This window comes from Lynx canadensis, chromosome B4 (assembly GCF_007474595.2).
Source record: "Lynx canadensis isolate LIC74 chromosome B4, mLynCan4.pri.v2, whole genome shotgun sequence".
Taxonomy (NCBI): Eukaryota; Metazoa; Chordata; class Mammalia; order Carnivora; family Felidae; genus Lynx; species Lynx canadensis.
Window position 1 is genome coordinate 73985275 of NC_044309.1, and position 16425 is coordinate 74001699.

At 40.1% G+C, this 16425-nt stretch overlaps 1 protein-coding gene across 1 annotated transcript in view; it reads right to left on the reverse strand.

Moving 5' to 3' along the window:
- Positions 1–10013: 10013 nt before the first annotated feature.
- RPAP3 (RNA polymerase II associated protein 3) overlaps positions 10014–16425 on the reverse strand; it is a 49954-nt gene continuing 43542 nt past the window's right edge. Inside the window, exons 14-17 of the mRNA XM_030322441.1 lie at positions 15038–15224; positions 14116–14213; positions 13297–13397; positions 10014–10483 (exon numbers count right to left, since the gene is read on the reverse strand). Of these exons, the coding sequence (XP_030178301.1) occupies positions 10398–10483; positions 13297–13397; positions 14116–14213; positions 15038–15224 (472 nt within the window). The 3' untranslated portion in view covers positions 10014–10397. The remainder of the gene's footprint in view (positions 10484–13296; positions 13398–14115; positions 14214–15037; positions 15225–16425) is intronic.

Here is a 16425-nt window from a genome sequence, read left to right on the forward strand (position 1 = left end):
ACAAGCATTCTCTGCGCATTCTGTATTAACTGGACTTTGTTTTTCTCTTGGGAAGTTTTTCCTATTGCTCTGAGAAAGACAAGTTGCGTTTTGGTCAAGCAGATCTAAGGCTAAGTGCCTACCCACTCATCTTTCTGAGAAGTCCTGAAGATGGGAGTAATCCAGGGCCAGGAGCAGAGGCTACAGAATGAGAGGCCGAGCCTTCAAATGTAAAAGCTACCTTCACAAAATAACCCTCTGCACAGACTGTTAGAGGAGGGCACCTGGGTTTTGCTTTATCTGGTTTGGGCCAGCTGGGAGAGAATTCTGGACTTGAGGAGGGGCACCATGCAAGGAAGCAGTGGACTCCAAGAGCGGGGATGCCTGGTTTCAAGTTCTCTTTCTGGCCTGTAATGTTCTGATGGCATCCTCAAATGTTGGATGAAGTCTTGTTAAGCTTCGCCTTCTAGTATCCCCTGTGTTTGGGAGGCTAACAGAGAGGTCTGGGCCCACACTTTGGGTTGAGCAGGCTTTGGGAGGTGCAGAAGCCAGAAGAAGTCGTCACAGGGTGGCCATGGCCAGAAAGCCTGCCTCAGCTGTCCATAGAAGCTGCTGACAAGGAGCAGTCAGGATGGATTTGTGCACGTGTAAACACTCCAGGGTGGGTGTTTCTGGGACCCAACGGAAGATGATGTCTTCCAGGGACACAAGTAGGAGGCTCAGGCTATGTCTGGGGAAAATCAAAGAAATGGATGGCCCACTAGAGCTGGAGCCCTTGAAGTTCTCCTGGTGAGTTACAGAAATCTATTTGAATCTGGATTCTGCCGTGTGAGGGCTTCAGATGGCCTTGCTATTTGGTTTGCAATAGGGCTGAAGGTAGGTGGGAGCCACTTACAGCATCCTACTGAAACTTCCCTCCCACCACCTTGCTCTAGTGTTTGCTGGGGTAGCAACAACCAGAGTACCTAACACTGAACTGACCCAGGAGAACACTCACCCTGGAGACCCATGGATACTTACATCAAGGCTGTGAGCCTAGGACCTCAGTGTCTCCAGGCCCCACTCAGGCAAAACTTTGAGCCTGTGGGAGGTAGACAGGGTCCATTTGCCTTCCTGTTCTCCTTCTCCAGTTGCCCTAGTTAGGTCACTCCCTACACTTCTGGATTACTTGGAATCTCACCCTGGCTTTGGCCTCCCAAGTCGGCCTTTGGATCCTTTTAGCATCATCCTCTCCAAGGCCTGAGGGTGGTATGGATTTTATGAGATAAAATCATCTCTGTTAATGGGCCAATTAGCTCTTTCAAATTATAATGCCCGGGCCAAGGTAAAATTGTCCCCAAGAGGTCTAGAATAGGTTTTTCAGGCACTGCAGCAAGCCAGTGGGGAGATGTACTTGGCAAGGGGCCCTCTGGCGCTTCTCGGTTGCCGCCGAATCCAGGCCCAGGGCTGAGGACCCGACTGAGTCTATAACCGAGCAGAGTTTCTACCACTGTTAGACTCTAGAGATAATACTGCCCTGGGCCTCAAATTACAGGCTTTTAGGGCTACAATCAGGTCAGTAGCAACTTCAGCTGGAGAAACAGCCTGGCACATCACTTTATTGCTAGGCAATAAATGGATGAGTCCTTCCCTTTGGTCCTTTTGCCATCCTAATAAGCTCATTTCTGCGCAATGAGCAGTGACCAATCACAGAGAATTCAAGGATGTTTAGCACTCACAAAAGGCTTGGTTCAAAGAGTAGAAAAGAGGATTGAACATGGCATAATCTTCAGGATATCGAACCAATGACCACAAAACTATGACAACATCTTGTTCCCAACTTGGCTTTTTGCCATGACAAATGCACCAGTTTACCATAATCCTGGATCTGCCTTGACTTCATAGTTATCATAGTTTTTGCTCTGATGTTATGGAACATGCACATTGAAATTATCCCAGTGAGAAATACCCAAATCACCAGATTTTATTACTTAAATGGACTCCGTAAAGCAAAAATCAAAACAATTTCTTGATGATGGAAAATGGGAAGCAAAGAAAGTAGAAGAGAAACAGATGGCCAGTAGCTAAAACAGACCTGAATATCATATACAGACCCTTAGCCATTTCCCACCGCACATACACACGCACACACACGCTCCTCTCTCCTCTGTCCCAAAGAAGGACAGACCATTTCTGCACACTCATTTCTAACTGCATTTTGTGACCTCTTCAAAGTCCAGTCTATTTTTATTTTAGATCCCGGTCCCAGGTACTAAAGTACTGAAGGGAGGAAGAATACCCCCACGCACACCCTCCTAGTCCCTAGAAAGATCTTGTGACGCTGTAGAAAAAGGGATTCTGCTTGGTGTGGAAAGATGGAGCCTCTGATGTAGCCACAGCTGGGCACTGACTTTGATGTGTGCTCCCTGGCTGGACATTTGCCCAGTGACCTCACAGCCTCCCTGTGACACCCAGGGATGTCAGATGACTTTGGCCAAAACAGAGTGAATCCAATGGCTCATAACGGGGCTCAAACAAACACTAACAATACCCTTTCCTGTGTGCCAGCTCCCAAAGCCAACCACCCTGATGCCTGGCACAGAGGAGGTCTGCAGGACCTGTTAGTCAACAAGATGAACTGAAGAACTCACGCAGGACCAGACTTAACAAACTCTTGGCCACACTCTGTCCCTTCCCCATATCCTCCTCCCAGGTTTCAATACGGAACAACACCATCAAAGGTTAGACCTTCACGTTTGTTAAAAGTGCTAGGAGATTTCTACAGACGCTGAAGAGCCAACATCCTGCTGAGAAATTAAAATTCACTCTCATTTGGATTCCTATCAGCATGCTGTCTGTCATGCATGCGCTATTTTCTGAAGATGCAGTGGGTGGCAGTGATACCAAAGAAATGCCAGCTGCCAGCCTGTGTCTCCAGTCACCCTACTTCTGTGTTATTGGGGAGAGAGCTTGGCAGTGACTAAAGTGTGGAAGGAAGAGTATGAGTGTCTTAAGTCAGACTAACCTCTGTTCAACTCCCAGCTTCCCAGAACAACTTCTTTCTGAGCCTGTTCCTAGGACGGAGATAGCATGTGCAAAGCCCCGGGTATAGTGCTACCGCACACACAACAGAATGCATATAAATGGCAGCTAACATTATCACTAAGCCTTTTGAATTGTTATGACCAATAAGAGAGAAACGAAATTCCTATTCCCTTTCCGCATTCATTTAAAATTCAAAGAACATTGGGGGAGGGGTGAAGTTCTCTGAACACAATCCTGAGGAACAGAATTAAAATAAGCCTCATTGATGATGAAAGGTCTTTAATGTTCAGGCAAGTGCTTTGAGCCAATTAAAAGGCTATTCGCCTGGAGGCTTCATCTTATTCCATAGTTTCATTCATTCATTCAGTTATTCAGCAAATATTAACTTCATTTTATGTGCCAAGTAAGGTGCTTTGGAAACCATCCCTTGAAAGAAATCACATTACATGTCTATAATCCCACTGATATGCAGACTAACTCTAGTTCCCACTGAGCCACCACTCAATGGTTTGTGGTGCTACGAGTTGAGTCATAAGATCATTACTGGATTCCATGAGTGGGGACCTGATTGAAGTTTCTAGAACCACCACAGAGTTTTGAGTTATGTCGCAATTCACACGACTTTGGGCAAGTAATTTAACCTAACAGCTGCCCTATATATCTCACTGGATAGTTTCAAGGGTCACAAAGGAGCAACTGAATGCCATGCAGCACCAGAGCACGTATGATACAAACTCTACCTTCAGGGCGCCTGGGTGGCTCAGTTAAGCGTCCGACTTCAGCTCATCATGATCTCACAGGGCATGAGTTCGAGCCCCACTATGTTGACAGCGCAGAGCCTGGAGCCGGCTTTGGATTCTGTGTCTCCCTCTCTCTGCCCCTCCCCTGCTCGCACTCTCTCTAACATACATTAAAAAAACAAATAAATAAAATAAATAAATAACCCACTTTCTACTATGGCCCTGATTCTTTGAGACAGAGTTCCAGATGTATTCCGAATGGTACTGCAAATTCCATTCTGGTACCTGATCAATAGAATGACTGAGTCATCTACCCTTGTGTGTTTCCACTACTCTGGCTATAGAATGGCTGCTTTTAAAATTCTCCTTTTGTAAGATCAAATTAATTTACAATCGCTTCCGCCTGGTGTTGGTGGACAGGACTCAGCGACAACTGTCTTGAGCTTTACTCACCTTTCAATCAGTGAAGTGTTAACCGAGTGCCTACTCTGCTCTGCTCTATGCAAGTCAGTCTCCATGCTGAGGGAGGAAGCAAGCTTGTGTGGTGAGAGACTCATTACTAAGAGAGGCAGACCAGGTCAGAAAAGCATTTGATAGATTTCAGTAACTTACTAGCAGCTGAGAATCTTCTATTATTGATGACATCTTTACATATTTTTCAATACTTCTTCCTGTCTCTACCCAATCTCTATTAATCTCATTTTATCCTGTTCTTCGGTCCCACATCTCCCAAAGGATGCCCTAGTTTTTTGAAACTACTGTTCTCCCGACTCTCAGCCTCAGCGTCATCTTCAATGTGTTCATTGGCTTTGGTGATTTTAAATGTCAGTCGGCAAGGCAAGCAGTAAAGTAGATTGAAACAGAACTCAGACAGGACTTCCTCATTTATGCTATTCCCTGAAGAGATGATAAACCAAAAGAAGGATCCTAATGAGGCCTAAATTTGTAGTTCCATCCGCGCAGATTGTATGACTGTTTCCTTTGATTTTTTTTTCTCTGACCCCTCCGGCTGGTATTTGAAAAGTGTGAAGTTTAAATGCTACAATGTCATCATGTAAAAATACAAGAGCCTCCAGGAGACCCACCAGAGGACAACTCTACTACTCACGGTTCTCCCCCAAGGGATCTCCTGAGGGAACAGGACTGGGCTTTGCTGCCCCATTCAGAAACTGTCACAGCGGTTTCCATGCTGCCACTTTGTTGTCCATCCGTAACCCCTGGCAGCTAGGGTCACCTCTCTTCTAGCGAACCAGATCCTCTATGCCCTTCCAGGCCGCCCGGACCTCCTCACGCAGCCTTCCCTGCCTATCCCCGTTATCTCCAGCTCCAGAATCACCAGTCAAGTCCCTCCACTGCTGGGTCTTTCATGACACACAGTCCTGCTTGCTTTGCCGCCATCAACACAGCACCAGTCGCTGTAAAGGCACAGTACTGATTCCATACATCGACGGTGTCCTACCTCCCACGTTGGACTGGCTGGTTGCAGTCAGAGAGATCAACAAAAACTCAGAGAGTATCTTCTTAGATCTGCTACCCACAGCCCCGTGTCCCGGGACGGGGAGGGCCCAGAGGCACCCAGACCAAGCCCACCCCACCCCCCCACACCAAACACAAGCTGTGTTTCTGCTGATGGCAGGGTGTGTGTGTATGTCTTGTCTTTCTGTTATTAGATATGGATATTCTAAGAGAAATATAGATGAACATTTATTGGATAAAATTACCCAGAGGTCTTTTTTACTTAATTTCAAATGCCATTGTAAGCATCAGCCAATGAAGGATTATTTCCAGATACTTGAGGTGCTCCGACTTCAGGAGCAGCTGTTTTCAGAAGAGAGATGTAGAATTCGGCTCCTCACGAACAGGTTAGAATCAGCAGTGCACATGGCCTGCTATATAAAACAAATGATCCATCTCGTTAGAAAGGCTGCTCTTAGGGCTAATATAGACGGAGGCTTTCCATCCTCACTTGAGAGGGAAATAATTGAATTTTAAAACCTATGTATAATTCAAAACAATCATGTTAAAAAGAATTGCTAATCAAGTCCTATTGTTGCCCCAAATTATTTGACAAAACATAATCAAAGTGATTTTGAAATAACCTGTACCATGTATAGCTTCACTCTTCTCCCTTTCAAGTAACTATTCTGGAAAAAGTTGTGAATAGTGTGATTCTCCAGTGAATTAGAAATTTTGCTTTATTTTTTAATTTTCTTTTTAACATTTATTTTTGAGAGACAGAGCGTGAGCAAGGGAGGGGCAGAGAGAGGGAGACACAGAATCCAAAGCAGGCTCCAGGCTCTGAGCTGTCAGCACAGAGCCCGATGCAGGTCTCTAACTCACAAACCATGAGATCTTGACCTGAGCCGAAGTCAGATGCTTAACCAACAGCCACCCCGGTGCCCCAAAATTTTGCTTTACTTTTTAATGTGACCTGCTTCATAACTCACTTCAGAAAAAACTGAATCTCTCACACCTTTTTCAAAAGCAGACGCTCCTGAAAGTCTACTTTCCATACCATTTCGGATTTTTAAAAGCATGAAAACAAGATTTAACTACCTCTGTAAACACGAGCCGTCACAAAATACCTGCCACCCGCGCCACATCAAGTCGCAGCCCCAGAAGAAAGGAGACGTAGCACCGTACTGTTAACTGCCAGTTTTTTGGACTCCCTAGCTACACTGAGAGTCACCTGAGGGTAGAAGCTGTGTCTGGTTTTCCCCAGTGCTTAGTCCCCTACCTTCCTGTGTCACCCTCTGTGGTCTCTGTTTCTGCGAATGAAACCACCACTCTCTGGGGGGAAAACTGGGCATGGTCTTCAATGCTTCCTTCTGCTTCTCGACCTCTCACCCCAATACTCGTTCCACAACAGGATCAGAAGGCTGCACAGATAGGAAGCATTCACAGTACGTCCAGGGGTGCCATTCCCTAGGCAGTCGGTGCGAACGGGCGCTCGCTGGAGTGACGCGCTGAATGTGGAGGCCCTGGATCCAGAGCCAGGTCTCATCTATTCTACTTCCTAAATATTTCTCCATTCTTACCACTTCTCTCTCCTTATGGCTAGTACTCACCATAATCTCTTACCTTAATCACCCAAAAAGTCTGCCAAGTTGCCCTGACTCCAGAGTTCCCATGCAGCTGTGCTTCCCACAGCAGCCAAAGGCAACTTTGTAAGATACAAACCTGACGGCCACTCCTCTACGTGAATCCTCCCTAGTTTCCCAGTTCGCTCACGGGAAAGTCCACGTCTCTTATGATCTTGGCCCGGCTTTCTTCTCCCGCTTCATTTCTTACCGCTGTCTAGCTCCCACTCCATGCTCCAAATTGAAGTTTGTCACACAGGGCTTGTATTTTGCATCTGTTCCTGCTGTTTCCCATGACCCCCTCGTATTACCTGTCACAACAGCTGTCATACCGTTTATTTTATCCCCCACACCCTTTTAAGCTTTGTGAAGGCAAAACCCATTTTTAGTTTGTTCATTTTGTATTTCCAGTGCCTACTAGCGCCTGGCATTAGATGTGTACTCAATAAATACTTGTTGAATGAATGAATGAATGAATGAATCAGTCAAACAATAGTTTAATTAACATTAAAGGTTTTAATGTTAAACAGAATTCTGACAAATATCAAACATTACGAAATTATAAAAAGGTAAACTGAGCTTTGGTACTGTGTTCAGAAATGCTTTCTCTTGACACAAATAATAGATTTGTAGGTTGGGAGTAAAATCTTTCTCAAACGCATTAACATAAATTACTGAAATGGTAGGGACTTGGGTACACTGTACCCATTTGTTGAAATTAATGCAAATAAAAAGCCTGGAAGGAAGTCAATAAATGGTAGGCGTGGTATTTCTGTCAATAATGCAAGATTATGATTTAAATGTTGCTATCAAGTAAGGAGATATTATTAACAGTGAAGAACTAGATTTTTAGAAAGAAATCACTTGGGAAGTTCTGCTTTTGTGTTTTTATGTCAATTAGTGATATTACTATTATTAACAAAAATAACTAAGCACTATATGACAGGCACTGTATTAAATGCTTATATGTATCAGCACATTTATCTTTCCAAGAATCTTTGAAGGAGGCACTTACTATTTTTCTAATTTTACGTAAGGAGAAACTGAGGCTTAGGTAGGTTGAGCAATGTGTCTGAAGTCACAAGCAATTTAAGTGCAAATAGGATGTACACTCGGAATACAAAATGACTCTCTTTACCACTGTACTATTTTGCAGTAAGGCAACAGTAAGACATTCCCTAAAGACTATACTTTATTCCAACAACTTTCAGGAAATGAGGGTAACTATAATAATAATAACAATAGTAACTTAAAGTGCTTGCTATATATCTGGACTCTGTTCCAAACACAAATGTGTCCACTCCTTTAATCCTCACGGTCACCCAATGAGGTAGAAACTACTAGTATGTCCATTCCACAGCTCAGGAAACCAAAGCAAAGCAAAGTGATTGGTCCAAGGCCCTAAAGCCAGAAGAATGAAGCCAGAATACAAATATGAGAAGTCTGATTCCAAACCTTTGTCTTAACCACTACATGAAATCTTCTCTGGGGGAAAACAGGCTAACATTAAAACTAATACAAACTCTAAAGTAAATTTTGGGATCCATACTTCAGTCAGCCCACAGTCTGTACGGAAGTAATGCAAAATAAATATTCCAGGTTGGACTAGTTCAAATAGCTGTAGGTTACAAATAGAAGACACTATATTCTGAACCTGTTCTGCTATTTTTTAGCTCTGAAATCATGGAACCATTTACCCTGTAAATCTCCTTTTCTTGTGTTAAAAATGGCAATCACCTATCGATAGATGAATGGATAGAGAAGATGTGGTGTATATATAAAATAGAGTATTATTCAGCCATAAAAAAAGAATGAAATCTTGCCATTTGCAACAACATGGATGGAGCTAGGGAGTATAATGCTAAGTGAAGTCAGTCAGAGAAAGGTAAGTACCATATAATCTCACTCATATGTGGAACTTAAACTAAATGAGCAAAGGAAAATGAGAGAGACAAACCAAGAAACAGACTCTTAACTATAGAGAACAAATTGGTGATTATCAGAGGAAAAGTGGATGGAGGGATGGGTGAAATAGGGAATGGGGATTAAGGATGACACTTGTGATAAGCACAGGGTGATGTATGGAAGTGCTGAATCACTGTTCTATACCTGAAACTAATAGAACACTATACTACGTTATACAGTATGTTAAACAGTATGTTACTACACTGGAATTAAAATTAAAAACCTAAAAAAAAGGCAATCACACTACCTGCCCTAACTAGTTTGTAAGCCTTTTCTAAGGATCACTCAAGAAAATAAAGAACATTTTTGCCTTTGGAATGCACTTCTGTACATCAAAATCATTAAAGTCATTCAAAATTCAATACTTGTAGCTTATGTGTAAGCTATACATAAAAGGCTCAATTTCATTGCCTTTCCATAGGCCAAAATAGAATACACTTAGCAATGCGTAACACTAACGAGCTCTATCCTAAGTGTATTGTAAAATACGGAAACTACACAAATTATGATCATTTTAATAATGCATACCATGAACTGGGAAATTATCTTTGTAAACATAGTACGATTATTACTCAAGCAATTTTAAGCATATGTACGATGTAACAAAATAACCAACAGTATAAAATAAAAGTCCTAAATTTGTCTTACTGATGCTGATAACAGCTACAGAATGGTGACCTAATATTTTAACAACCTGATGGCCTCTAAAATTAACTTAGTTTTAACATTTACAGTATGCCCAAAATTTGCTAGGGTGCTATTTTAAACATTTACTAAAGTTGATTCCTATGGTAAAACTGAATTAAATTGTGTAAATACCAATTGAGTGCTTTATTATGTGCAAAGGACTGTGCCAGGTAGTATGTAAAACAAGGATGAGTAGAATACCAGCCTTGCTTTCAGAAGCTTTACAGACACCACACTTACACGCAAACACACACGCAAGCTACATGCTAATTACAACTTTAAACATTCTTAGTTTTTAAAATTCTTACACTTTACTTTAGATAATTGTCTGCCTTTAGAAGACATAAATGTGGATATCAGGAGGAAAAAAACCTGCAGCATGAAAACTGAAGGATGCTGTGACTCTTTGATTAACCTGTTCAAAGAGTCTAGTTAACAGTGTCCTTTCAACATAAATACTAAAATTATACACCCTGCAATTAAATAATTTTATATTACTTAACTAGCATAATGATATTAAAACTATAGAAACTATTTATCTACTTAACCCCTATACCAATATAACTTTATTCATATGCTAACGAAGCAACCTTGTCACATGGCTACAAAAACATGAAAATATAAAAATACTGTTATAATTATGGGGTACTGAAGAATGTAGATTTAAAATTTTAAATGACGTAAAATATTGATCTTCATAAGTATACATTATATTTTTATTTCTGGAAAATGACTTATAAATAGTTCACTTGAGGACATTTCTAATTACTTAAGTCACAGTTCACTGTACAATTAACTTACGTCTACAGATAGTCCTTTCCTGTATGATTTCATTTTCTTAAAAAGCAAAATACTTTATTTTCAGTAAAAAAAAAATTTACATATGAAAGTCAAAGACAATAATTTCAGTAAACAATGGAAATCAGCCACCATATCTTTTCTTAAGTTCTTCAACAGACTTATCCTTCAATCCTGATTTGTCTATGTGATTGAACAACACATGTGCAACTGAAAAAAAGAGAAAAGAATCATTTTAATCTCCATTTTTTAAAAACTAAGTGAAACAAAAACTAAAGGCAATAACCTGATTTGCGAAGTAAAACTCTTCATATTTTAAAGCAATAATCATTAGGATTATTTATAAATTCTAATTCAGATATTTAAAAAGGTTATCTGAGAAAAAAACACAGGAAACTAATGACATTTCTTACCAGAATATTCTGTAAAAAAAATTCCCCTACTTTCTCAATAACATTAAACTTGCAGATTAAACTTAACTGATTCTGTACTACCTTAAACACTTTTGCCTGTGTAACAAGTATACTTTTAGTTTCTTAATATTTCAATTAACTGTTTTTCAAACTGAAACCATTTTATTTTAAAAGAAAATTCTGGATCACTACTGTAAATTAAAACTTCCTAATAACATCACAAAATCATGTTAGTGATACATTTTTATAATATCTAATAAAATATGTAACCCTTAAAAGTTAAAACAGGGCGACTGGGTGGCTCAGTCTGTTAAGCGTCTAACTCTTGATCTCAGCTCAGGCCATGATCTCATGGTTTGTGGGTTCTAGCCCCAAGTCAGGCTCTGTGCTGACACTATGGAGACTGCTTGGGATTCTCTTTCCCTCTCTCTCTCTCTGCCCCTCCCCTGCTTGTGTGCTCTCTCACTCTCAAAATAAAAAAATAAACTTAAAAAAATAAAACAGAATTTGCCTATAAATCATATAAAATCACCTTTCATACCACTGAATGGCCCACATTCAACACTGGAAAACTCCGTTATAGTTCATATATTTCTCAACATTAAAACCAGCTACTGGTTGTTAATGATACAACAGATAACAACAGCTAAATATTAATTAAATGCTTAGTTACATGCCAGGAGCCCTTCCAGGTGCTCCCGTTTAACTTGGCTGGCAATGGTGACCCAACCAAGACAGTACTGTTGGTAGGCCAGTCTAAGGAACCAACTCCCATTCTTTTTTTTTTTTTTTTAATTTTTTTTTTTAACGTTTATTTATTTTTGAGACAGAGAGAGACAGAGCATGAACAGGGGAGGGGCAGAGAGAGAGGGAGACACAGAATCTGAAACGGGCTCCAGGCTGAGCTGTCAGCACAGAGCCCGACGCGGGGCTTGAACTCACAGACCGCGAGATCATGACCTGAGCCGAAGTCGGACGCTTAACCAACTGAGCCACCCAGGCGCCCCCAACTCCCATTCTTTGAATACACTTGAACTTCCCACATGACAGTAGCAAGAAGCTCCTTTATTCAATGCATCTATACTGACAGGCTGTTATGCACTAAGCACAGTTCTAAGCCCTGAGGCCTAGAGAACAAGGTACACAAAGATCCTGTTCTCAGGGGGCTTTCATTCTAACAGGGAGAGAAAAATAATAAACAAATACAGGAAATATTTTCAGCTAGTTACATACTATGAAGAAAAGTGAAGCAGGGTTAAGAAGCCAGAGGTGATGAGGGAGGGCAGGGGAGCAGTTATTCTGAGTAGGTCTATTGAGGAAAGGTGCTTCTGAGGTGGCAACTCTCAGGTGAAAACTGAATGAAGTGAAGAAGTAGGCAAGGGGAAGACATTCTAGGCTGAGGCAACGGCCAAACGCAGAGCGCCGAAGGCCAAAATAAGTTTACTAGCTTGATATATCTAAAGATATAAAGTCAGTATAGTGGAGCAGGAAAAAAAGTAGTACAAAAGATTAGAACAGTAATTAAGAGAAGCCAGTATTTTTTAGGGAATTTCAGGGGCTATTTTTGACTTAAAACAGAAACGTCTTTTACTTTTTAAACTCTACCCAAAAAGTTCATGTAAAATTACATGTCCACTTCTCTAAGTACAATGTAAAATGTATTTTTCTTAGTGATTCAGACTCAATGTTGCTGCGAGAAACATAAACAAGAAAAGGAACCCAAAGTACGTTTAGTCCAGGAGGTATATGAAAATGGTACACAGTTTTTGCTATTTTTAAAACTAAACAACCGGTACTCTTGTATTCTAATACCTTTCTCTTTTTCCTAAAACTTAAGTAAAGTCCCAAACTCTAAGTAATTGAAGTTCCCGCACAGTTCGATTTTAGTCAGGTTTCCCTAAGCTGACACCTCATGGTAAAGACCAAGATGTAGAAATAAATAAGGAATACAATTCTGCAGGCTCATCACCTGCCAATTTCCCCCCCATAATCCAGCTGCACTGTACTGTTTTAGTTTCTGAATTCAGTCTGCTCTCTCCTGCCTCAGAACTTCTGCATACGTCACTCCCTGGGTCAAAACTCTTCCCCACCCTCTTCATTAATCAACTCCTGTCCTTCTTTGAGGATTCAGCTGAAATCAAACACAAGAAAATTACTCTCATAGTATGAGTCCCACCTCCTTGCACTCATGCCCAGTTACCTGCTCCTGTGGTAGGTACCCTTTACGTGGTCCACGACAGCAGGCTCTCCACAGTTATGCTCTGATGCATTTTCAAGAAGAGTCCAGACTATAAAGCCAGACTGCCTAACGTTGAATCCTGGGTCTGACTTCCTACCTAGGTGACTTTGGTCAAGTTCCTTACCTCTCTATGCCTCAGTTTCCACCTTTGTAAAAGGGAACTGATAATCACACTTACAACTCATAATGCTGTTGTCAGGATTAAAAGATTTTATTTCACTTAATTCAATTTAACTTAATTGTGATTAAATTTAAATGTATGTGCCTTACACATAGTAAATATTCAATACATGTTCCCTATTGTTTGTTGAAAACATAAAGGAACATTTCAGAATAAAGAGATCTGGAAAAGCTTTCTTCACAGAACTTACTTTTTTTCTCAGGTTCTGACATAAACATCACTGCCATATCAAACCTTTTTAGTTCAGAAAGTCTCTGTAAGATTTCAAAGATGAGTGATGGCTCTTCTTTCCTGAAATAATCCAAATATAAAACAAATGATTAAAAGTAGCTCATTTAATTCTGTTTTTTTCTAACACAGTATTTCTAATTATATAGAAGTAAGACCTCCATTTATCTTTCTCCCCGGATACAGTCTATATTTTAAGTGCCCAAAGGAAGAGATTTATCGTCAACTGAAGAAATTACAATATTCCTAAATGTGAAGCTTAGCACAGACTTTATTAACTTGCTATCACATCTGTCACTTCTACACCTTCCTTTCTTTAAAAAAAGTTTTTTTAAGGGGCGCCTGGGTGGCTCAGGCAGTTAAGCATCCGACTTCAACTCAGGTCATGATCTCATGGTTTGTGAGTTCGAGCCCCACAACAGGCTCTGTGCTGACAGCTCAGAGCCTGGAGCATGCTTCATGCTTCAGATTCTGTCTCCTCCTCTCTCTGCCCCTCCCGTGCTCATGCTCTGTCTCTCTCTGTCTCTCAAAAACAAATAAACGCTAAAAAAAAATTTTAAAAAAATTTTTAAGTCCTTTTTCCTCCTACCTAGTCATTTCTCTTTTTATTGCTTGCATTTGTCACCTTTTTACAACTTCTGTAATGCTGAAATTTACTAGAAAGCTGATTTAGTTATACAGAAGGTAGTAATAATGAAATCCAAGAGAATGACTTTCCCAAATCACTAGAAACAGCGTAACATTACAATACGCAGGTATAAGGGAAAAAAATTCAACTTACTCAATGTAAAAGTCATGCAGAATTTTAATGATTTGGTTGAATACATCTGGATCTAGATTCTTCTGAAACAACTTAGGATACATGGATGGTTCAATTTTCTTGGAAGAGATATTAAGAGTTAGAAAACTACATTATGGCAACATTCACATATCACAAATTATGTATATAACAATTGCTTAGGTGAATATGGTAAAGAATAACTATTATGCATTAGTCCTTACTGAGTAATAATGAGGTCACAGTGAAATGTAACTGTGATAGAACAAAAGTTAGAGGAACTGTAAGATAATCACTCTGCTCAAGGCAGAGAAAAATCTCATGAACAGAGAGATGGAGATGTACACCCCTTAGGAGAGACAGGAACCTTGAGAGTGCTCTCAAGGAGCAATAAAAATAACCAGACAGTTTAAAAAATAGAATTACATGAGACAATGTATTTAGAAGTAATTGCGTTCTGGAAAATTGCAAGGGATTATTACTATAATCACACTTGAGAAAGACAATGCTAAAATCCATTGTTTGGTCAATTTCATAAGATTTGTTCTTTTTCTGGGAGCAAATAAGAGCTCATTTTCAGGAGAATGACTGCCTAAATATTGCAAGCAGTTGCTTGGGGCACATGGAAGGCACTCAATGTATTTTAACTTCTTAAAGAAGTTAAAGAAGAATGAAGAATTAAGTTTAGGTTATGGTTTTTCAAATTAGATTAAGTTATTTTAGACCACAGAATTTAACACAGAACCTATTTCCAAAGGCTTCCTGGTTGCAAGTATTTAAAATAGTCTGGCCAGGGTAATATATGCATTCAGCAAGTGCTCTACAACCCTCTTATACAAGAGCAAATACAGTACTCTTATTATATAGTGACAAAAGCAGCTCTGACCTTTCTCTTAACTAGAACTGCTAGCTTCCTCTTTCTTACCTTCACATACCGATACAACAGATCTGGGGAATTTTTAAGTTGTCTGAAATCAGATTCAAGCTGAAACGAGTTTGCAGGAACAGGAGGAAGAACAGTAGTGATAAACTGAGCAGGTGCTCTGTCTATCTGTATAGAAGTCTTCTCACTCAAAGACTGACATACATCCTGTTTCAGGTTGACTTGGGGTCTGAAATATTTCAGAAGCATCAAACAATTAGAAAAGAACCACAAATCGTCAAACCTTATATAAGGAGACATCAACAGAGATTTTTTAATTTCTGACTTTACTAATGTATTATTGTAACTATTTATATTCTGCACATAGCAAATTCTTTTAGCTGTCCATATCTGTATTTTTGGTAAGACAGATTATACTTTTGCAAATTTTCACATACTGGCTATATAACAACTATTCTCATCTATAGGGCTAATATAACCTGGTCACCTTTTAAAGCACACCATTTCTATATACGACATTACTACATCACATACACTCACAACTCAGCCTTTCCGAAATCTGAATTAGCACGTGTCAAGAAAGATACTCCAAGACATTAAGTGCTTCCTCCTTTAAAAAAAATATCTGCCTACTTAGTGTTTTCCTCAAATCACTTATCACTATCACTTTAAATAAAACCACTGAAATTCAACATTAAAAAAAAACTTTTAATAGGATTGCTGAGTGGCAATACAAAAATGGATGAATAAAGCTTCAACATCCCAAAATAAACCTAATTAATCTATATCTTTTATGTTCTTACCATTAAGCATACATATGACTATTTTAAAATTCCAAGCATAATTTAAGGAGCCCACAAATAATCTTATGTATTAATGACTAGAATAACGATGACTAAATTCTACACTTTTTATGAAGCTTCCTTTTAAAAAATTAAAGATTTTTAGGAGTGCCCGGGTGGCTCAGTCAGTTAAGTGTCCGACTTCGGCTCAGGTCATGATCTCACAGTTCGTGAATTCGAGCCTCACATCGGGCTCTGTGCTGACAGCTCAGAGCCTGGAACCTGCTTCATACTCTGTGTCTCCCTCTCTCTGCCCCTCCCCCACTTGTGCACACTCTCACTCTCTCTCTCTCTCAAAAATAAACATTAAAAATTTTCATAAAAAAGAAACTAGGGGCGCCTGGGTGGCGCAGTCGGTTAAGCGTCCGACTTCAGCCAGGTCACGATCTCGCGGTCCTTGAGTTCGAGCCCCGTGTCAGGCTCTGGGCTGATGGCTCGGAGCCTGGAGCCTATTTCCGATTCTGTGTCTCCCTCTCTCTCTGCCCCTCCCCCGTTCATGCTCTGTCTCTCTCTGTCCCAAAAATAAATAAAAAACGTTGAAAAAAATATATAAAAAAAAGAAACTAAAGATTTTTCTAAATTAAAAAG